The sequence below is a fragment of the Myxocyprinus asiaticus genome, chromosome 19, assembly GCF_019703515.2.
Source record: "Myxocyprinus asiaticus isolate MX2 ecotype Aquarium Trade chromosome 19, UBuf_Myxa_2, whole genome shotgun sequence".
NCBI lineage: Eukaryota > Metazoa > Chordata > Actinopteri > Cypriniformes > Catostomidae > Myxocyprinus > Myxocyprinus asiaticus.
Genome location: NC_059362.1, coordinates 11,105,914 through 11,129,413, shown reverse-complemented (window position 1 = coordinate 11,129,413; position 23,500 = coordinate 11,105,914). Strand labels below are relative to the sequence as shown.

Below are 23,500 nucleotides of genomic sequence, written 5' to 3'. Positions count from 1 at the left end.
TCCCCAGCAGTCTTGAATATCTAGTTACATCTTGTGGCCCTATACACTGATGAGCCAAAACATTATGACCACCTGCCTAATATGCCGTTTGTCCTCTGCGTGCCACAAAAACAGTGCCGACCCACCAAGGCATGGACTCTACAAGACCCCTGAAGGTGTCTTGTGGTATCTGGCACCAAGACATTAGCAGCAGATCCTTCAAGTCCTGTAAATTGCAAGGTGGAGCCGCCATGGATCAAACTTGCTGGTCCCTCCTTGGACCACTGTCAGTAGGTACATACCACTGCTGACAGGGAGCACCCCACAAGCCTTGCCATTTCAGTCGTCTGGCTATAACAATTTGGCCCTTGTCAAAGTCGCTCAGGTCTTTACTCCTGACCATTTCTCAACATTTCATGTTGACTACGAGAATTGATTGTTTGCTTGCCATCTAATCTACCCAGACCTAGACATGTGGCCTTGTTAGGAGATTATTCGCTTCACCTGTGAGTGGTCATAATGTTTTGGCTCATCAGTGTATATATGTGGGGTTCAAAAGTCTGTGACTAGTTCTGATTTAAACCTAGAAATAAACAGGAAATATTAGAATTTTGAACAATATTAAATAAAAGGATTTTATTATGTAAAAAATGTGACATATCAAATAAAATAATTTGTGGCATTGAACATGTTAATTCAGGTCAGATTTCCTTGCTTGCATTGAAACACAAAATGTTCTTTCTTTTTTCTCTTTTTTATCAAATCATGCTATATAACATGGATCATCTGGTTTTGAACAAACATGAATACCAGCTCGAGTTAATGCTGTCATAATCTAAAAGGGGACTAATAAATTCTTATTTATAATATTATTATATTTATTGAAAAATGCAAAGTAGATGCATTTTCTGTAGTGGATTCCTAGTAGATCTGGATCCCACTGTATATAGTTTGAATAAATAGTCAGTGGTAATATAGGGTATGTTGTCATTTTTGAGGGCTGATGTAATGTTTCTGCCTCCAAGATATTGGCACAGACGTGTTTATAGTTTGAGATTGCAGCTCTACAGTGGACTGGAGGACAACAGATGGAAAGGGTTTAATCCAAGCAGATGTCTCAGCTTAGCTAGAGCAGTAAAGCCATGACATAGATGAGGCCAGTCACTCAGTTTGGTTACTTAAAGGGATAGTTAACCCAAAAATGAAAATTCTCTCATCATTTACTCACCCTCATGCCATCCCAGATGTGTATGACTTTCTTCTGCTGAACACAAACAAAGAATTTTAGTACAATATTTCAGGTGTGGGCAGAAACAGATCAATATTTAAGTCTTTATTTTTTATTTTTTTTACTATAAATTCTCCTTCCTGCCCAGTAGGTGACGATATGCATGAAGAATGTGAAACGCCAAAAACAAAAGAAGAAGAATGTGGAAGTAAAAGTGAAAGTGGAGATTGATATAAAAAAGGTCTCAAATATTGATCACCCCAGATGTGTGTGACTTTCTTCTGCAGAACACAAACGAAGATTTTTAGAAGAATATTTCAGCTCTGTAGCTCCAAACAATAGGTACCAAAATTTGAAGCTCCAAAAAGCACATAAAGGCAGCATAAAATTAGTACATATGACTCCAGTGGTTAAATCCATGTCTTCAGAAGTGATATGATAAATGTGGGTGAGAAACAGATCAATATTTAAGTCATTTTTACTATGAATCTCCACTTTCATTTTTATTTTATTTTTTTACTTTTTATAGGAGAATTTATAGTAAAAAAGGGCCCACACCTGAAATATTCTACTAAAATTCTTCATTTGTGTTCAGCAGAAGAAAGAAAGTCATACACATCTGGGATGGCATGTGGGTGAGTAAATGATGAGAGAATTTTCATTTTTGGGTGAACTATCCCTTTCATTTCAAGTACTTGCTGAAATATTATGTCATAATTCACTCACCGCATGACTTTCTTTCTTCTGTGGAACACTAAAGGTGATATTTAGCAAAATGTCCAAGCGACTTTTTTCCATACAATGAAAGTAAACGGGGACCTAAGAAATTCATGCCACCATATACTTCACATTCAGAGTGACTGAGTGAGTTTTTTTTTTTTTTTTCATAGACAACACATGAAGTCATAGACACATATATTATTAAGAGTTACCCCTCCTTTTGTATCACAGTCTACAAATTATTGTGCAACTGGAGAAAAGTGGGCTACCATTACTAAAGGTGCGATGGTGATATGTTATGGATGGAGTCTTTCAGGGTTTGAACCTTTGGATTACCTTACCAACCCAAACCTAATCAATGAATGTCTTAATTATAGAAAGAAAGAAAGAAAGAAAGAAAGAAAGAAAGAAAGAAAGAAAGAGTGATTTTCCATCTCCCCATCACTAGGGGGAGACATTTACCACAGTTACACAGTGACAACCGTTGAAAAGGTTGTTTTGAAGTTGTGGATGTTAGAAAGTATGAAGCCAGGATTTAAAGAAAACGAGCTGGGTTAAAGGGCTTGTTTGCCATTAGCTATTGATGGAAAAAGGATCACTGGGGACAATATATGAAACATAGCTTTTCATAGCTTGAGCATAACTTGCTCTACAAGCTGCAGCAGCGATGGCGAGTGTGTTGCTGATTTGCTGAACGAGAAAACATTCAAGACACTTTCACAAACTATTGCAATTCACCAGCTGGACAAGTTGACTGACAGTAGTATCATGTATACACAGTCTGAGGGGTGATTAGAAAGAATCGAGTATAAAAATATATATTAATGGTTTAAACCTGTTATCATTTGGAACAATACTGATTGTATCTTATTGCCATGTACATCTATTTGTATTATACATTTGCTCAAAGCCCTGCATGTGACGAATTACATGTGACAATATCTGGGTGAATCCAATCGAAAGTGATCATCCCTATGCCCTACTCACTATGAAAGACAGAGCTATTGATGTGGGCACTCTGAAGGAAGTTTGGCATTACAGTTTAAATGTAGCCTTCACTAAAAGTCTTGTGAAAGGGCCCTTTGTGAAAAATGAAATTTCTTACTTTTGTTTCGAATGACCTTTCGAGTTGCGTCACCTTCCTGAAGTGCCCTTCAAGGGCGCAAAAAATGCAGTTTGGAAAACGCCGCTATAAACACTCCAAGAGTGTTTTATGGTATACAACACATTTGATTCAAAGGCTTACAGTATATACAGAGTGCACTGCAAGTCGCAGCAATAGTATTAATATTATTATTAATATTTGGCGAAGAAAATCACTTCAGTCACTTCACTTCACAAATCGAGTTACTTCAGCATTAAATGTCTGTGGTAAAACAGCTTTCTGTGCTTTAGTGCCACCAGTTGCACTGGTTTTGTTTGCATGTGGTAACTCCTGACACATGATTCAAAGCTCATATTTTATTGGTCAGGTCATTTCACTGCCAAGCGAAGAAAAAAAAAAAGCCCGACGTGATGACGATCAATCAAAAATGAAAATTCTCTCATCATTAGCACTTCTCCACTATCTGCCAGTGCAAGCCAGGGCTATCAACTGGCAGCCGGGGCCAATAGCCTCAAACCTTGAGCCGACAGACTAAAATTGATCTGCGTTCCCACCATCGGGCTAATAACTCCCCAGCGTTGTCCAAAAACCCAGATCATTCCTGGTATTCGGTGCCTTTTGGACATCATAACATTTAGAAAATCATGATAGGGAGATGTAAAACATTTGAAAAATTATTTGGTCAGGCTCAGGTAAATACATTTAAGCATTTATGAAACTAAATAAATGAAATGGAGGACTTAAAATGTCCACCCTGTTAGGGACAAATTAACAACAATTTGAAAGACTTATGATTTAAATGTATGGGCGTTGTGTACATTATGTTCCTTTGTCTATGAATGTTCACCGAACCTTGGAAAGTAATTTCTCTGGGCACCACTTTGTCCATTGGGCGTTTTAACAGATTTGTACTGTGCATGCATTTTTTAAATAATTTTTTTTCCCGAACTTGTTCCGTTGTGCGCTGGATACACAACCTGGGAACTCCGCCTTTGACATTGAACACGCCTCAATCCCTGACTGGCCTTGTTTGGCACAAGGGTAATTGGCGGGCCAAAGGCCATTGGCACCGAGAAAGCCCAGAGGAGGCACGATGAAGCACCTGAAGTGACAGTGGGAACGCAACTGGCCTTGGCATGCACTAGCATGCCCTCCTTTGGCCTGATAGTGAAAACGCAGCTATTTACTCACCCTCAACAAACTCACTGTAAAAAGAAACTTCGCTTTGTTAGTGCACGCATGTTCGCTCCAGGTGTGAATGGCTTCATAGGAATCAATTTTTTCTATTCAAAATGTTAATCGTGGAGAGAAATCGCAGCGAAAATTTGCATTTGGTGTTGAAAGGCCGAAGCGTTAAGATGTTAATTGCACATTAATAGTACTTAATCTCTATACAGCATGTTTCTCAAAAGCACTGTTATCTAAGTAGCATGTAAAAACTTTTGTAAATTAAGGAGTATGCCTGACCACCTATACATCCATTCCATGCAACTTAAGCAGCAAAGTCTTTCGCAGTTTATCAGAGACAAAGGGACATTTAGCCTAGTAAATTTTATTACTATATTTTGACCATTGGAAAACCATTGTACACTATTTCTGAAGCTTAAAAAAGTGTTGAAAAAGTTACATTTAAAACAATAGGCAGTTCCTGCAGTCAGCCCATGCGATGTGCAATGAAATATTCTTATACAAGTCTTTGTTTGTGTTCTACTGAAGAAAGAAAGTCATACACATCTGGGATGGCATGAGGGTGAGTAAATGATGAGAGGATTTTCATTTTTGGCTGAACTAACCCTTTAAGTTTATACAAGTATTTGTATGGAGTATTTAAAGAATTGTATTGTATATCCCCATAAGTAACTTTGCAAGATTAAAAAAGTAAATATGTTGTGGAATAATTCAAGTAAAAGTAGTTACAATAAAACTGCTGATGCTCTTAATGATGTCCTCATTACTGCAAACTGTTGATGATTGAAATTGAAAATTGAACCACAAACGAATCTCAGTCCAGATGCATTAGTGGAATTTCCCAAAAAGAGGAATATAGAACACGGAACACAGACAGGAAGAGTCATGTGACATGTTCAGTGTGACCTTGATTCAGACTTGTGAAGTGCCTGCATTAAATAGCAACAAAGACATAGTGCTATTGTGTTGCATTACTTGATTCTGATCTCAGGATCTGAACGTTCTTAAGTCATTGAAATATGCTACTTACTCAACTGGTGTATTTGCTTTAATTAGGGTTGACATAGCTCCAGAAGTGATTATGAACCCCCATCGCCCTTCCAGTTGTGAAGACAGAAACATTAGAGAAAGAGAGCAAAAAGACTTTCTTCTCATTTGTGAACTTGAAATTCTTTGTGGAAACCAGGATTCTTTCATAATAGTTAAAACAGTCAAATAAATAAATAAAAACCTTGCATGAGAGAAGGAAATGTGAATGCAGATCATGTGAGCAGTTTGTGCCTGTGAAGGGAGGGCATGCCAGCATTTGCTGACATTGAGCTTCTTCATTGCCATCAAGGACCTGTTTCATCTACAAACTTAGCTGTTTATGATCCTGAATGGAGCATTTGAGCTTTACCACACTGATCATTAATAATGGGGAGTGATTAGGCACCTATACATTGCGTAATATAAGGAACTGTAATGTACTCCTCAGAAATAAAGGTGAACTATACACTCACAGACCACTTTATTAGGTAAACCTGTACACCTACTTATTCATGCTATTATCTAATCAGCCAATCAGCAGTGCAATGCATAAAATTATGCAGATGTGGTTCAGGACCTTCAGTTAATGTTCACATCAACCATCAGAATGGGGGAAAAAATGTGATGTCAGTGATTTCAACCATGGCATAATTTTTGGTGCCAGACGTGCTGGTTTGAGTATATCTGTAACTGCTGATCTTCTGGGATTTTCACACACAACAGCCTCTAGAATTTACTCAGAATGGTGCCAAAAACAAAAAACATCCAGTGAGCAGCAGTTCTGTGGATGGAAACGCCTTGTTGACGAGAGAGGTCAACGGAGAATGGCCAGACTGGTTAGAGCTGACAGAAAGGCTACGGTAACTCAGATAACCGCTCTGTACAATTGTAGTGAGCAGTATAGCATCTCAGAATGCACAACATGTTGAATCTTGAGGCGAATGGGCTACAACAGCAGAAGACCACATCGGGTTTCACTTCTGTCAGCCAAGAACAGAAAGCTGAGACTGCAGTGGGCACAGGCTCACCAAAACTGATCAGATTTAAGACTGGAAAAACATGGCCTGGTCTGATGAATCTCGCTTTCTGCTAAGGCAAACAAATGGTAGGCCCACTGCAGCCTCAGCTTTCTGTTCTTGGCTGACAGAAGTGAAACCGGATGTGGTCTTCTGCTGTTGTAGCCCATTTTAGTTTATGTTTTTCAGTAAATTTAGTTTTTATTTTAGTTTTAGCATTTTAAGGCTGCCAAAGTTAATGCGCTAACTGATATCATTTAAATACATTTAACAGCATTACATTTTTCTGGGCCAATCAGTGTTCATGCTATCAAGTGCATATATTGTTTTGACTTGTCCCAGGGCATTCACTGCTAGATTTAGAATTGTTTGTCCAGTGTGTGTAAAACCATAGTGGTTTTTAGTGTCTATAAACAGTGCTTCACTTGTTTTAGAGTATTTTTTATTGCTAAAGTGTAGCATAATTTATTTGCAGTGTACTGAAGTCGCGTTTGTTCTCGCACTGTTCACCTCGCGCGACCCGTAGTTTCGGTTACCCACGTGACTAGCTTTGTGCTAAGTAGCATTAAGGCGTGTCCAGCGCCAGATAAGGTATTTAAACCACAGGATCCATAGTCATTCCAGGAGAAGCGATTTATCTACAGGAGTCTGCAGTTGCTTATAAGTGTGTTTATTTAATTGTTTTACTTTGTTGTAGAGTAGAATTCATTGCTAGACTTGTGCTGTTTGTTTACTGACTTGAACTCGCATCGCTTAAACATGTGTTGGTGTGTGTCCTATATTGTTTTTACTTGTCCCAGTGTATTCACTGCTAGATTTAGAGTTGTTTGTCAAGTGTGTGTAAAACCATCGTAGTTTTTAGTGTCTATAAACAGTGCTTCACTTGTTTTAGAGTATTATTTATTGCTAAAGTGTAGCATAATTTATTTGCGGTGTACTTAGTCACATTTGTTCTCACGCTGTTCACCTCGCGCGATCCGTAGTTTCAGTTGCCCATGTGACTAGCTTTGTGCTAAGTAGCATTAAGGCTTGTCCTGCTTTTTTCACAGTACGGCTCGTTAGCTTTGTGAATATATTTGACGTGAATGCTGATGCGGAAGTGGCAGAAGAAGTGGTAGCCCTTGTGTAAAGCCCTCCTCGTGTGAAGACCTACTAACATATCTACTTCATGAATAACATATGCCTTCAAGCACATCCCTGTTTTCTGTTACAGACTGTTTACACGATATAGATGCAAGACAAAATGCAACCCACACAACCTATGGCCACTTTGCACTTCAGCACCTGCTCTGCTCTCTTTCTCAGTGGGACTCTGGAACTGCCAGTCAGCTGTGAACAAAGCTTACTTCATTCCAGCCTTTGTCACACAGTCCACCCTCAGCATCCTGGCACTGACAGAAACATGGATACATCCAGAGGATACAGCATCACCTTCTGCTCTCTCCAAAAACTTCTCCTTCTCTCACACCCCTCGACACACTGGTAGGGGTGGGGGAACAGGTTTGCTCATTCATAACAACTGGACTTTTTCACCACACTCTTCTCTATGTAACAATACTACTTTTGAATTCCATGCTATTACTACAATGCAACCCACAAAAATACATTTTGTTGTCATTTATCGCCCTCCAGGTCAGCTGGCAAACTTTCTCGAGGAGCTGGATGTCCTGCTGTCCTCCTTCCCGGAGGATGGTAAGCCACTTGTGGTTCTTGGTGATTTCAACATACACCAAGACAAGCCCCAGGCCACTGAACTGAATGATCTTCTGGCCTCATTTGACTTGGAAAGTCTAAGCACCACAGCAACTCACAGATTGGGCAACCAGCTGGACCTCGTTTTTACACAAAACTGTACCAACTCAAATATTCTTGTTACTCCTTTACATGTCTCTGATCACTATTTTGTTCAATTCAACATGACTCTCCCATCTACATTAAAACAGACTCCTCCTTTGGTTTCCTTTTGCCGTAACATCCGTTCTCTTTCACCCTCTCGCCTTTCCACTGCTGTCTCTACCACTCTTCCCACACAAAATGTATTTTCCACCCTTGATGTAAACACTGCCACAGACACACAAAGCTCTACTTTAACAACCTGTCTAGACAACATCTGTCCTCTCTCCTCAAGGCCAGCATGTACTACACCACCCAGCCCCTGGCTCTCTGACATCCTTTGTGAACATCGGACTGACCTCAGGGAAGCTGAGAGGAGATGGCTGAAATCTAAAGATCCAGAAGATCTAGGTAAATATCAGTCTCTGCTTGGAACATTTTCAGATAATGTTAAATCTGCAAAAACTTCCTACTACCAGAACAAGATCAACAGCACCACAGACACTCGCAGCTTGTTTAGAACATTCAACACACTTCTCTGTCCTCCCCCTCCACCGCCTGACACATCACCGACATCAGATGTCTTCACCAAATTTTTTACAAATAAGGTTACAACCATCAGCAATACATTCTCAGCACCTCACCCTGTCAAACACCCATCTCCTGTATGCAACTCCTCTGTCTCTATGTTCTCTCCTCTGACTGACACTGAGGTCTCTAAACTCCTCCTCTCCAACCACCCCACCACCTGTTCCCTTGATCCCATTCCTTCTCACCTTCTCCAGGCCATCTCTCTGTCCATCTTACCTGCACTCACTCACATAATTGACACATCTCTACTTACAGGCACTTTTCCCACTACATTTAAGCAGGCTCGAGTAACCCCGCTGCTGAAGAAACCCACACTTAACCCCACACAAATAGAACACTACAGACCAGTCTCTCTCATCCCATTCATGGCAAAAACACTTGAAAGGGCAGTTTTCAATCAAATCTCCACCTATCTCTCACAGAACAAGCAGCTGGATGACAATCAATCAGGCTTCAAAAGTGGACACTCCACCGAGTCTGCCCTGCTGTCTGTCACTGAGTCGCTGAGACAGGCGAAAGATGAATCCAGATCATCCATCCTGATTTTACTGGACCTTTCTGCAGCCTTCGACACAGTCAACCATCAGATCTTACTCTCCACCCTCTCTTCGCTGGGCATCACAGGAACTGTGCTTGACTGTTTAATTCCTATCTCTCAGGTAGTTCCTTCAAGGTAGCCTGGAGAGGTGAGGTGTCCAAGTCACATCAGCTACTTACTGGGGTACCTCAGGGATCAGTGCTTGGGCCACTTCTCTTCTCTATATACACAACAACACTGGGACCCATCATTCAGGCACATTGTTTCTCTTACCACTGCTACACTGATGACACGCAACTCTACTTGTCTTTCCAGCCCAACGAAACCACAGTGACTGCTCGAATCTCTGCCTGCCTGGCAGACATCTCGGCCTGGTTGAAGGAACACCACCTGCAACTTAACCCAGCCAAGAATGAACACTTTAATCTGTTTTGAATGCTATTCTGATGCTAGTGAAACTTTGTAATATGGCACTTTTCGTACCACTGTCTCCTTAAGATGATTCGCTTAAGTGTTCCTCTTTTGTAAGTCGCTTTGGATAAAAGCATCTGCCAAATGAATAAATGTAAAGTGGTATTTTCATATTTAATGAAGGTATGTTTTAAAGGTTATAATATACTATGTATCAAAAAGTAAAACTAAAAGTAATTCATGGTAATTTTTATTTTATTATAGCTAGTTTTGGAATTATTAAAATAATTTTGTTTAGTTTCCCATAACTGAGTAAACAAAGCCGAATATGCAGCTCATGGATATCTGCTTTATTTTGCGATACATGTCTCAAACAAAATATCTTTGATTTGATGTTGGGGGGCCTGGGTAGTTCAGCAAGTAAAGATGCTGACTACCACACCTGGAGTCGCAAGTTCGAATTCAGGGTGTGCTGAGTGACTCCAGTCAGGCTTCCTAAGCAACCAACTGGCCCAGTTGCTAGGGTGTGTAGAGTCACACTGGGTTAACCTCCTCATGGTCGCTATAATGTGGTTCTCACTCTTGGTATGGCGCATGGTGAGTTGTGTGTGGATGCCGCAGAGGATAGCGTGAGCCTCCACACGTGCTACATCTCCACGGTAACGCGCTCAACAAGCCACGTGATAAGATGCGCGGATTGACAGTCTCAGACGCGGAGGCAACTGAGATTCGTCCTCCGCCACCCAGATTGGGGTGAGTCACTACACCACCACAAGAACTTTGAAAGCGCATTGGGAATTGAAAATGGGAGAAAATCCCCAGGTATATGCACTTTATGTTATGCTTTCTTTCATTCAACATTGTACATCCATTCAAACTGAATCACGCTTGCTACAAATTGCCAAGGTAAGCATGCTTACCAAAATGAGTAAGCCAATCAGAAGCTCCTTCCTTCAGTCATGCTATCTGATAGGCTAGAATTTAGTTTAATTTTAATTTGATTTTAGTTTAGATTTTAGTTCATTTCAATTAAAATTCAAGAAAGAGAGGCTATTGAAGCTTCCAACTGTCAGGAATACCCAGACTTGGAGATGCTGTTGAACCCAACGGCAGGAGTTTATTGCAACACAAACAATTCTGGAGAGGGATATTCTTAAGGTGGCGAACGTACAGCTGGGTGCTTATGTAGGAGAGGATGATATCGGGATCACTGGAGTGGAGAGGAATCGTTAGGAGATCGGGATCGCTGGAGTGGAGAGGAATCGTTAGGAGATTGGGATCGCTGGAGTGGACAGGAATTGCTAGGAGTCTTGCGAGGAGGATGCTTGGAGGACCAGGTAAGTGAGTCTGTATTCTTTGTTGAGACCAGACAATGATTGAAAGTAGAATGGGGTTTAAGTAGAGGAGCTGATTGATGCGGTGATGAGAGACAGGTGCAGGTGATCAGTAATCAGGAGAGAGAGAGGGTTGAGTGAATGTGGCTGAAGGGTCAGATGGATCCATGACATTACCCCACCTCCACGGACTGCTCCAGAGGGATGAGCTTCCCAACACTGTGGCGATCCCCATCCACGTGGAGCTGGTCAGTTAGGATGAGAATCGTGGAAGTCGGAGAGTAGGTTCGGGTCCAGGATGTCGTCTTGAGGAATTCAAGATCTTTCCTCGGGGTCATAACCCTCCCAATCCACGAGGTACTCGAGACGACCCCTGCGGCGGCGGGATTCCAGGATGTCTCAGACTGTGTAGACCGGTCCATCTTCTAGGATAAGTGGCTGGGGAGGTGATCAGAAGAATCAGGTTCTGAGGGATGAGGAGAGAGAGACTGGTGGTAAGGTTTTAGAAGGGAGATGTGGAAGGTAGGGTGAATACGATATTGAGGGGGAGTTGGAGTAGGTAAGTGACAGGATTAATTTGTCTGGTGATGGTAAAGGGACCAATGTAACAGGGAATTAGCTTTTTGCATGGGAGGCATAACCTGATGTCCCTCGTGGAGAGCCACATTCTGCTAAGGTTGGTAAATGGGAGTTGGGGACCTCCGGGCATTGGCATGGATCTTCTGGCGACGCACAGCTCGCTGCAGGTGGTGGTGAACTAAGTCCCAGACCCTCTCGCTTTCTCTAAACCAATGGTCGACAGATGGTTCTCCAGACCAGGGGAAGAGAGGAGGTTGGTAGCCAAGTACGCACTGGAAAGGTGTGAGGTTGGTGGAGGGCTGATGTAGGGAGTTCCGTGTGTACTTCACCCAGGACAGGAAGCGACTCCAATGGTTCTGGCGGTGATGGCAGAAGGTTCTGAGGAAGCGGCTGATCTCCTGGATCTTCCTTTCTGTCTGTCTGTTGCTCTACGGATGGTACCCAGATGTGAGGCTGACGGTCACTCACAAGAGAGAAAAGAAAGCCCTCCAGACTCTGGAGATGAACTGGAGTCCTTGGTCGGAGATTATGTCTTCTGGAATGCCATAATTTCGGAACACATAGTTAAAAAGTGCCTCTGCAGTTTCTAGGGCGGTGGGAAGTCCCATGAGAGGGATTTATTTGCAGGCTTTGGAAAAGCAATCCATGGTCACCAAAACGCAGGTGTATCCCTCAGAGGAAGGCAGATCATAGATAAAATCGACCCCTAGATGTGACCAGGGTCGGTGCGGGACGGGCAGTGGAAGGAGTTTACCTGTAGGAAGTTGTTGTGGAGTTCAAGATATAACCCTGATTGAGGGCCTCCTCAATGTATTCCTCCATGGCCTTTTGCTCAGGAATGTATAGAGGGTAGATTTTGCCACAAGGCACTGGCCTACCGGGGATTAGGTCTAATGCGCAGTCCCGTGGTCGATGAGGAGGTAGTTGTGAGGCGTGTAGGGGGCAGAAGACGTCCTGAAAGCCGGGAATAGCAGGATGGGAATTCCACAGGAATGGAACTGGTAGGGCTCTCATTAGAGGTTGTGTTAAGACTGAGAGGAAGGGTTTTCTTGGCAGAAACCTTGGGTCTAGTAGAGGGAAGATGTGGAATACAGGAAGGAAAGCACTGGGGTCCCCACTTCAGGACGTCACTGGTAGACCAGGAGATGACGGGGGAATGTTGAATGAGACACGGACGTCCCAAAATGATGTCAGCGGTGGAACTCTCCATAACCAGTAGGGTGATGTCTTAAGTGTGCAAAATTCCTACTTGGAGTTTGATGGGACCCACACAGTAATGTATAATTCCCCTTCCTAAAGGCTTGCCAACTATGGTGTGTATTTGGAGCTTGGGGTCACATGAACGTCTTTGGAGTTGGAGCCAGTGGCAGAGCTCGTCCAAGATGAAGTTGCCGGCTGAGCCAGAGTTGAGGAGTGTGGGTGCTGATAGAGAAAAGCCAAGAGCAGTAATCGTTACACTGCTAAACAAAGGAGAGGCACAGATTTTAGTAGTGTTTACATGACTTACCAGTGAAAGGGGAGGATGAACGGGACATGCAGATATTACGTGTCCCTTACCACCACAGTACAGGCACAGACCCTGTTTCAGCCGACGTTGGCGCTCTGCCGGGAAAGCCGAAAAGCATCCATCTGCATGGGTTCGCCATCAGGTTCTGGAGAGTGGTAAGGGGACTTCCGTGGAGGAAACAACGGAGACTGTTTGGCGGACAACTCATCAAGGCAATTCTTCATTTGATTGGCTACCCGGATGGAGAGTTTGATGAAGCGCTCTAGCCCCATGGTGTCATCATAGGATGTGAGATGTAGCCGCAGCTTTGGTTCGAGCCCCAGGCGATAGGTGGTGAGGAGAACGGCCTCATTCCAACCACTGGATGCTGCCAGAGTGCAGAAATTGAGGGCATAGTCAGTGATGGAACTGTTACCCTGACGGAGATTATGGAGTTGTTCAGCTGCTGAAGTGTCACCCTCAGGACGTCCAAATACTTCCTTAAAATGTTAGATGAAGCTATCCAGTGACTGTGTTACTGGGCTGTTTTGATCCCAGAGTGAATGGGCCCACTGTAGCGCTCGTCCGGCCAACATGGAGATGATCGCTCCATGGGAAAACGATTTGGCTGCATCTCTTGGGCGAGCGAACACTGCGGTAAGAAGCTGCCGCAGTCCTCCGCCGATCCAGAGTAGGGTGCTGGATTCACCATGGGACTGGCGGAATAGACCGGAGAACAAATTGCGGAAGTGCTAGGCAAGGACAGAGATTCGGATGGATTTGCCGGTGGCATGAGTGCTCGTCAGAGCACGTCAATCAGCTCCTGGACTGGGTCCAAACCAGCTGGGTTCATGGCTTTTATCTGTCTGGTCTTCTGTCAGGAATACCCAGACTCGGAGATGGTGTTGAACCCAACGGCAGGAGTTTATTGCAACACAAACAAAAATAAACAGAAACCAACAGGTGAATAGTAATCAAGCGAAATGGTTCTGACGTGTAGTGACGAGCAGTGATAAAGGATTGGGATAATTCTGGAGAGGGATATTCTTAAGGTGACAAACGTACAACTGGGTGCTTACATTGGAGAGGATGATATCGGGATCGCTGGAGTGGAGAGGAATCGTTAGGCGATTGGGATCGCTGGAGTGGAGAGGAATTGCTAGGAGTTTTGCGAGGAGAATGCTTAGAGGACCAGGTAAGTGAGTCTGTATTCTTTGTCGAGACCAGACAATGACTGAAAGTAGAATGGGGTTTAAGTAGAGGAGCTGATTGACACGGTGATGAGAGACAGGTGCAGGTGATCACTAATCAGGAGAGAGAGAGGGTTGAGTGAATGTGGCAGAAGGGTCAGATGGATCCGTGACACCAACAAGCGGGCGACTTTTACAACAAAGTGATGGAGATGTTCATTCTCAAGGTGAAACACATGGGTTTTGTGATCAAGTAAAGGTAAGTTAATATATTTATTAAAAATCTGTGTTATTGATACTAGGTCATAGATGGTAGGCCATTGTTTCTGGTTAGTCTGAGGCTATGAAGTGGTGATCTGGCAATCATTTCCTTCTTGTGTTAGGTCTGTTTTATAGTTCTAATGGGGTGCAGTCTCTGTTTGAAAAAATATTAAGGAATGTAGACTGCCTTGTTCTAATTTACATTTGCCTTGTTCATTCAGGTTAAGATTGTTGTCTTTAGTGGGCAGATTAGTTCTTAACTGTGGGAAGAGTGATGTGTGAGGACTATAATGTTGAAACTAGTAACTGGCAAACTTTTCTTTTTCTTTTTGTTGTATGTCAAAACAAGCTTCTGGCACTATGGTTCATTGTATGATTTAATGGACATAAACACGCTCGGCTCAATAATAATTTAAACCAAATTGTTTTAAATTCAGGACAGTAATATTGCTCATATCACACAAATTAAAGATTTGCATGATATGAGCAATATTACTGTCCTGAATTTAAAACAATTTGGTCATGAAGTTTGCCACAGTGACATTATTTCCATTGACTGGTGGGTTCTAAGGCAACAATTTACGTCTATAAAATCTCAGCGACTTTACACTGTGTTTTGGGCACTGCATTTAATAATGTGTATTAAAAATCTTTGATGCTTGCCCAGTCTCAAAGCCCACAGCACGTGCCTGCTATACTGTTATTATAATGATATGAGTTAAATATATAATAGTTAGCTCCAGTTCTTGAATCTGATTGGATGAGAGACATTCCATGAGTACTGATGTCTCACACCATCAGCACTCGAATGCTTCACTCTTTGTATCACTCTGCTTCTGTTCGTGGTATTCTAAACCAAAAGTGTATGAGCAGCGCAGATGTGTAAAAGAGCTAGAAGTGTGTCTTTTCATTTTTCCCTTTGACATTAAAGATTTTAGCCAGCAGGTGGTGATAAAAGAGCATTTTTATGTGAAATGAGCCAGTAAAGTATGCTGTCGGTTGAGTCAGCACAGGTCAGTCAGCAAGCAGTTTCTTTGAAGTCATCGGCATTGTTTCTCACTCCATGATCACTCAAATTACTAGCTGAGAGACACAACAGATGGAAAAATAAAAAATTTACTCAAGGCGTGTAGCTAATACCGGAGTTTCTACATTGTGAGGAGATCTAATCAACATGGCGGAGGAGAGAACCGTTTCTATGGTGAATGACAGGCGCACCGGCTACCACGAAATACTCAGGGGGGACCCCCGCTCAGACGGCTATATTTACACAGAGAAAATAGTATGTATTTGGCCATTTTTTGTGTGTTATGAGACATCTGAGCTGACATGTGTAACGGTAGCTAGCTGGTAGGTAGCTGTGCAGTGTGTAAACCTCACTCCCCTGGCCTCAAGAGGAGCCTTTAGCCTCCTCGTTAGTGTGCCTGCCTCCCATGCCAGAGACCCCAGTTCAAATCCCACTTGGAGAGGGTCAAGCAGGACCGGTTACAGTGGTGCCGTGACCTGGATGAGAGTGAGATTTAGGGGGGTGAGTGTAACGGTAGCCAGCTGGTAGGTAGCTGTGCAGTGTGTAATCCTCACTCCCCTAGCCACAGGAGGTGCACTAGCGACTGACTCTAGAGGCTGTAGCCTTTAGCCTCCTCGTTAGCACACCCGCCTCCCATGCCAGAGATGCCAGTTTGAGTTCTGTTGGGAGCAGGTCAAACAGGACCAATCACACGCGCATTGAGTCAGCGCTGTCAGTCAGCATCAGAGAGAGGTTTCTTTGATATAACATCGGCATTGTCTCTCACTCCATGATCACTCAGATTACTTACAGATTCAGCATTAAGACTTATCACAGCTAAGAGACACAACAGACTGAGCTATTACACAAACTCCAGGTGCTTACCTTTTACCAGAGTTTCCACATTGGAGAAGATTCAACATGGCGGCAGAGAGAGAATGGATTCTTTAGCGAAAGACTCTTGTGCACCGGCTACCGCAAAATAGGGAGGAATACCCAAGGTCGGATGGCTATTTTTCTCAAAGAAAATAGGATGTATTTGACCAAAAAGACATTATAAACACACTACAGCATCTCTGCTTGAGAGTCGCGACAAAGCAGGTAATCGCTCACGCTCAATCTCTCTCTCTCTCTCTCTCAAACACATACACACATCCTTGTTTCTCCAATAACTTGTTAGAAACAGCCCAAGCCATCCTTACTAGTTCTAAAGTGACATTTTCAAATTAGTAATGCAGGATTGGGCGCATCTTTTGAACTATCAACGGCAAATTCTGATCCGTCACGTAAGAAAGTAGTTCCAGTAGTTTTTGTGACAGTCCTTAGTTTTCCTAATTTTTTATTTTTATTTATTTGTTAGTTGAAATGTTGCATGGCTGTGATTATCTGCAGCCCAACCACAGCCATGCTGATGTAGGGCCATACAGCACTCTTGCTCGTGTGATATCGCTTAATTACATTCATGTCATAAAATGTTCGTTGATCTCTGTTCTGTTCAGCTCTGTTGACGGAATCTATTAAAAGTGAAGCCCTCACTTTGACAGCCAACAGCCGACAGACAACATTTCATTTAGCTTAACCAGACAATTTAAAAGTAACAACTAACTTTTGAGGACTGTTGGGTCAGCTAACTAGGTTTAGTTTACTGTTTGAGCCGGTCTGTTTGCCCCAACTTCAAACTGTTGTGTAGGCGGTGACATTGCCAAAGTATCGGCCTATAGAGGCCTGTGACTGTGTGTAATTTGTGTAATCCCGAGGGAACCCATGGTGAATTATCTTCCGTTTTTTTTTTATTACAATCTGTATAGCTCTATAGCGTGAGTTTGGGGCAGGACTATCTGTTTGTTTGATCAATGGCAAATACGGGAAATATTCGAGAAAGCTGTTTGAAAACAATTTTGGTGGCACAGAAATTGCACTCTTAATTTCTGTAAATACATTTTGGCTTTTGTTAATGATATTAACACTGTGTGTGAAATGGGCAACTTTTATAGGTGGTTTCATGTCATGGTGGTCAAACAGGGCTCCTGATATGAACAAGGTTTTACAGAGAGCAGCTGTCACTCATTCTAGCTGCTCATAAGATTTTCAATGATCTGACACTGCTTAAACATACACAGCTGTTCACAGGCACACACACCATTCATGACAGACTCATTTCTGCTATGTCTTTTAATCAAGAAGAGAGAACCTACACAAGGAGCCCAATATAAATGCAGCATAGTGGAACCAAGGAGGTCTATACACCTGGAGAGAGAAATCTGTTAGCATTCCCATTCACTTTAATGGGAGTGATCGACTGGTGCATGCACATCCAGAAATACCCAACCCACCTGCTGCCTTCTTTGCTCATGTGCACTCATTTCTGGAAATATTTTTTGAGCCAATCTCCCGACTAATCACTCTGAAGCACTAAAAGACTCGCAAACAGATGAGGTTTTTAAGATTAATGTTCTAATGACCTACCTCCCTACCCTAAACCTTGAACCCAAACCTAACTGATATTGTCATAAAAAGCAAATGTGAGATGAAAAATGCAATTGCTTAATCAACCATGGCATTTTGTGGTACTTCTATGACACTTTCGGCTCACGTGTCAACTCGCGTGCTGTGTGGGATTCATACCCTGGTCATTTGTATCGCAAGTGCAACGTCACTGTGCAGTTCGATTAAGCTTGAACAAGCTTGTAAATGTAGTTGGTTATGTAATGCAAATGTTAAAATGAAAACTTTACAAGTCATGCGCTATAGTAAAATTCTTTTGATGTCACGTAAAAATTATTTTGCAAAAAAGTTGGTATAGTAACGGGATTCTATGAGACCAGGTTGGGAAAAACATTTACTATAATCAAGGAGAGATTAAGAACCGAGAGGCCCATGGGCCGGTACACCATGGAGGCCCCCCATGACATGACTACGTTCACCTTTATGCACCACAGGACGCTTACCAGATTTGGTTGGATTTTTCAAATTGACGGAAGAAAAGTTTGGAGCAATGTCTTACACAGCCAATTATATTTTAATTATAAACCGATCCAAAATCATGCATTATTAATAGGGATATGCATGGCACCTGTATTTAAATACCAAAATCAGTATTTGGTTATTCTTCAACCGGATCTGAGTCAGGCGGTGCCCGACAAACCTACAGGTTTTGGGCCAGGTTAGGGTCAGTATTTCAAATAGGCTATAGGGCGAGTTACGGGCTGTTCACATGTGCATCTGAGCTGTTTTTCAAATGTTTTTCATAAACAAACATGTACTAGTACGTGCCACAACTCACTTTTTTCAGTATGCTGCGCAGGACAATTGCTGCTGTAGTCCAGCACGCATTCGGCCGAACAAATGGAATTTCACATAAGGCTGACATTTACATGGATTTCGAATAGATTTCTCAAATAAATTAATAATAGATTTAGAGCTCGGGCCCCTTGAGTTTAGAGGCCCCTGGGCATGGCCCAATCAGCCCAGAGGTTAATCCATCCCTGACTATATTATATTGAAATATTTGCAATTCATATGCTTCTTGACCAAAACTGTTTTGTCAGAATACACAGCAACATTTGAATGGCCATCAATGGAGAAAGATGCTTTGGTGTAACTGCCCGTACTAACCTTAACCCACTGAGTGCAGCAGTAAGTTCGGGTGGCTAAAAGGACACCAAGTAGATAATGAGACCTCCGAATGTGGGTAGAATCTAAAAAAGAGGGCGGGGTTATTCCAAAAGGGGCATGGTTACTTCAAATGGGGGTTGCGCCAACTTCCACTCTCTGTTAAGGTTAGGGAAAGGGTTTGGTAAGGTGCTCCCTGTATCTTCAGTGGCGGTTTGGAGCGACCACCACTTTTTGGAGCAATGCCTGCAGCTATATCCTTCTCGGATACCCAGCATGGCAGCATGGATCCCTGGTCTGCTTGGGTTCTCCAGACTCACCCATGTTAATGTTGTTTGTGTGAAAGATGATCGCTTTGAAGTGTAAGGACCTACTGTGATATCACACTGTAATCTTAATCTTTGTCTCTCGTATCAGCTGTGAGAGGAATATGTGAGATTTGGGTGAGGTTCTATAGATTAATCTATCTCTTGTTCCATGTGATGTACTTAGTACATACAGTATAATAGGCCAATGAATATTGAGGCACAACTCGAATTACCAATAATCTAATACCAATAAATAATTACAGAAGGATACTGTGAAGAACATCAAATAAACAAAACAACCAACCACAAATTGAAAATGCTGCCATATAAATAAATACACTACCAGTCAAAAGTTTTGACATACCAGCTCATTCTTTATTATTGCTATTTTTATCATTTTAGATTAAAAGTCCTCAAAATAAAATCGCACAAATTGAAGTATGGGAATTGTGTAGTGACCACCTACCCCCACCCAAATCAAAACTATCTAATACTTTATCTTAAAATTAGCCGGCCTTTGTCTAGATTAGAGCTCTGCAAACTGTTGGCATTCTCTCAGCCAACTTTGTGAGGTATCCTGGAATTTTTGTACTGAACAGTACTGAAGGAGTTCCCATGTATGCTGGACACAGAGGCACATTTATGTTTACAGATTTATCTACAAGTCTACTTTCAAGCATGTCAGCACAAGATCATGAGAAACAGAAATTCAGTATAGTTTCCAAAATTGCACTGATATTTCTCAATTTTTTAACAAGTCAGTGTGGATTTCATCAGTAGTGTTGCATAATTACATCTGAAAACTGATGTTATAGCATATTACATCACCTGAAGGTATTTAGCACATTGTACTTGTTAACCTCAGTATTTGATCAAAGTCTGCGGATAACTGAGTTTAGCAGCAGGCTGTGAAGTCTAATCTCTTTATTATTACTCTTCTCAGATCTCACTGTCTACTGTACCAGAGGCCACTTGCAAATCTGTTCAAATTATTCTCTTTAACCTAACAAACTATGTCTTAAAGGAATAGTTCACCTAAAAATGAACACTTTCTCATCATTTACTCACCCTCATGCCATCCCAGATGTGTATGACTTTCTTTCTTCTGTAAAACACAAATGAAGATTTTTAGAAGAAAATCTCAGCTCTGTAGGTCCATACATTTAGCTTCGTGATATGAAAGATGTGGGTAAGAAACAGAACAATATTTAAGTAATTTTTTACTCTAAATCTCCACTTTCACTTTCAGATCTGAAAGTGAAACTAAACAGGCACCACATGTGACTTTCAGATGTAAAAATGAAAGTGGAGATTTAGAGTAAAAAAAGGACTTAAATTGTGATCTGTTTCTCACCCATACCTTGTTCTAGTCATCCCAAGTCAACATCCAGTCATCCAATCTTCCCAGTTATCATCCAGTCATCTACATCGACATCCAGTCTTCCTTTGTCTCCTTCCAAATGTGTGTGTGTGTGCGTGTGCTCCTGAAACCTGTAAGGCAAACCCTCAATCACTATCGTACCATCTTGCATTCCAAGAACCTCTCTACTGATCATCTTACCTGTTTGAACACTGTGTTCCAGCCGATTCACAAATAAACTAACCTGTGTTGCATGACCCATCTCCCTTTAGTCACTGAGTCTATGCCAGTCCATGTCACACCTATCATATCGCTTCTGAAGATATTGATTTAACCACTGAAGTCATGTGGATTACTAATATGTTTCCTTAATGTGATTTTTGGAGCTGCAAAAGTCTGGTCACCATTCACTTGCATTGTAAAGACCTAAAGAGCTGAAATATTCTTATAAAAATCTTTGTTTGTGTTCCACTGAAGTAAGAAAGCCATACGCATCTGGGATGGAAAAATGAAAGTAGACAGCACCCAAACTTGCTGTCTTTTGGAAATATGAATGTAAATGAATATTCGGTTATACTGAATATTCTGAATAAGGTGTTTTCGTTGACCCAAATTTTTCTGCTTAATATTGGCATATGCCAGCTCTCTTATTCAGATTTCAAGAAACTGGGGAATTGGCTTAATCGGATTATGGCAATTTGTTTAACATGCTGACATGATGCATACTTAATCCGAATATGAATACATTTAAATTAATATTGAAATATTCTGGTACATGTAATGTAGTCATTGACAATCTATATTTAAGACATTGACGGCCGTGGCTAAACCTTTCTAGCCATAGCTTGAAAGATTAACCAATAAATTCATTTGTGCGTAGACATTTTTTGGACAAGAAACACCCCAACTGCCTTGGTATGGTAATAGATCTTCAGCTTTAGGTCTGATATACAGTACAGTAGGAAAATATAAGAATTTGACTATTCTTTGTCAATGGTCTCTGTTTTTGCTCTTTTGAATTGAGAGAGTTTGTTTTATGGGATTAATGTAAAGCTTTGGGCAGAGATACTGTTGCTGGGCTATTAAGAAAGCAGGTTTTTGCTGGACCCCTGGGTTAAGACAAGACGTGTCATGTGACAGGGTTTTGATGGGGGCAGTGTGCTGCTTTGTGGGATTCATTATCAGGCTGCACATGGCTTTCATGACTCTAGCAGTGGAAAGACCACCCCTACCCCCCACCCCATTCTAACACAGATCAGTTCTACAGGGTGTGGACGCCTTAGAATACATCTGTCGTTGTACCTAACCTAAAACCGACTATTATTAATTTACTTATTCTCGATTGTTTATTACTTTACAGGCAGACTGGGGTGTTTTTTTGTTCTCAATCTGTTCTGTAGTTGATTTCACTTTATGCTTCCCATTGTTTTGTAAAAATTGGAAAACTCCAATAAATATAGTTAAAAAAAACATAATTACAAAATTGGGGAATACTATTTATCTGTATCAAGTTTTTCACAGACACTAGTTCGTTCAAAACAGAGTGATTGTCAGTGGCCCTCTGAAGCACCATTGTGGATATGAAACTACATTTCTTTGTGGAAAAAAGTGGAACTTAGAATGCAGTGGTTGCATATAGCTCTTAAGAAAAACCACAGACTTTATAAAAGCATTTAAAAAAAAAAAAAAATGTTTCAATTAAAAGGTTTAAAGTAAACAGAGTAACTATAAGGCCTAATCTTAAAAGACTTTTTAACCAACCATCTTCCACCATCCAACTGTCCAATGAGTGCATTTCATCTGGTAAACGGATCCCATCTGAGTGAATAAATTATATGCAAGGGATGGAAATGTATTTGGGGCAAAGTACAAATACAGTACTTACAGTAACCAATGACAAAACAAGCCTTACAGGCTGAAGTCTTAATATTGCTAGACATTTACAAGAGCCAGTCAATGAGTCATAGTGCATCAGTTACAGGTTTTGTCAATAATACCTTGTTTAAGTCCAAGTCAAGTCTCAAGGTCCCAAGGTCTACGTCAAGTTTTTTGTCAAATGTCCAAGCCTCAAATCTAATTTCAAAGCTCTGTTAAGAAAAATTCCTTGTTTATGTGCCGTGATTGTGCTATTATTTATATAATTGTTTGCACAGAATTAACATGTTAAAACAAGTCTAATTTTAATTTGCAACTTGAGTTTCCATCTCTGTAACAACTGAATGCTTATATTATACACTATATATATTATAGGTATAAATTCACAAAGCTTGACTTTAGCCACTAGATCCACTTACTATCAAAACACTATGTGAGGAAATTGCTGTATGCATATTGAAGGCAAGCTATACATGTGTACTTTGAATCACATCAATCTAATTAACAAGTTATTGAACTGGCCTGTAAGTTGATTCTGAGTTCCATCATAAGTTGTCAGCATTATAATTTCTTTGCTCTAAAATGGTTTAGGCGCTTTGATCATTGTCACTTTGTCTTTCTTGGTAGATTTAGGACTAAAATTGGTCTAGTTAAGTCTGGTATGCCCCAAGGCTCAGTACTGGGCCCTCCACGCTTTTGAATTTACCTCTTGGTTAGCTTATTTCACTTTGCCTAAACAGTGCTTTCTATGCAGATGTTCTATTCACTTTTGTTCTAGTATCTTGTACTATTCGTTGTTTAAAAGTCAAAAAATCTGCTGTGCATGTCAAAATCAACTTCCCTTTGAAAGT

At 41.4% G+C, this 23,500-nt stretch overlaps 1 protein-coding gene across 2 annotated transcripts; it reads left to right on the top strand.

Annotated features, from left to right (window-relative positions):
* The first annotated feature begins 7,510 nt into the window (after positions 1-7,510).
* On the top strand, positions 7,511-9,775 carry LOC127410224 (uncharacterized). Of its 2 annotated transcripts, XM_051645378.1 has the most exons (3): positions 7,511-8,116; positions 8,369-8,509; positions 9,112-9,775. In XM_051645378.1, exons 1-3 carry the CDS (start codon positions 7,852-7,854, stop codon positions 9,126-9,128), a joined length of 423 nt encoding a protein of 140 aa, XP_051501338.1. In that variant the 5' UTR covers positions 7,511-7,851; the 3' UTR covers positions 9,129-9,775. The 2 variants fall into 2 exon arrangements, with proteins under 2 accessions (XP_051501338.1, XP_051501335.1); XM_051645375.1 differs by having other exon boundaries at positions 7,511-8,509.
* The last annotated feature ends 13,725 nt before the right edge of the window (positions 9,776-23,500 follow it).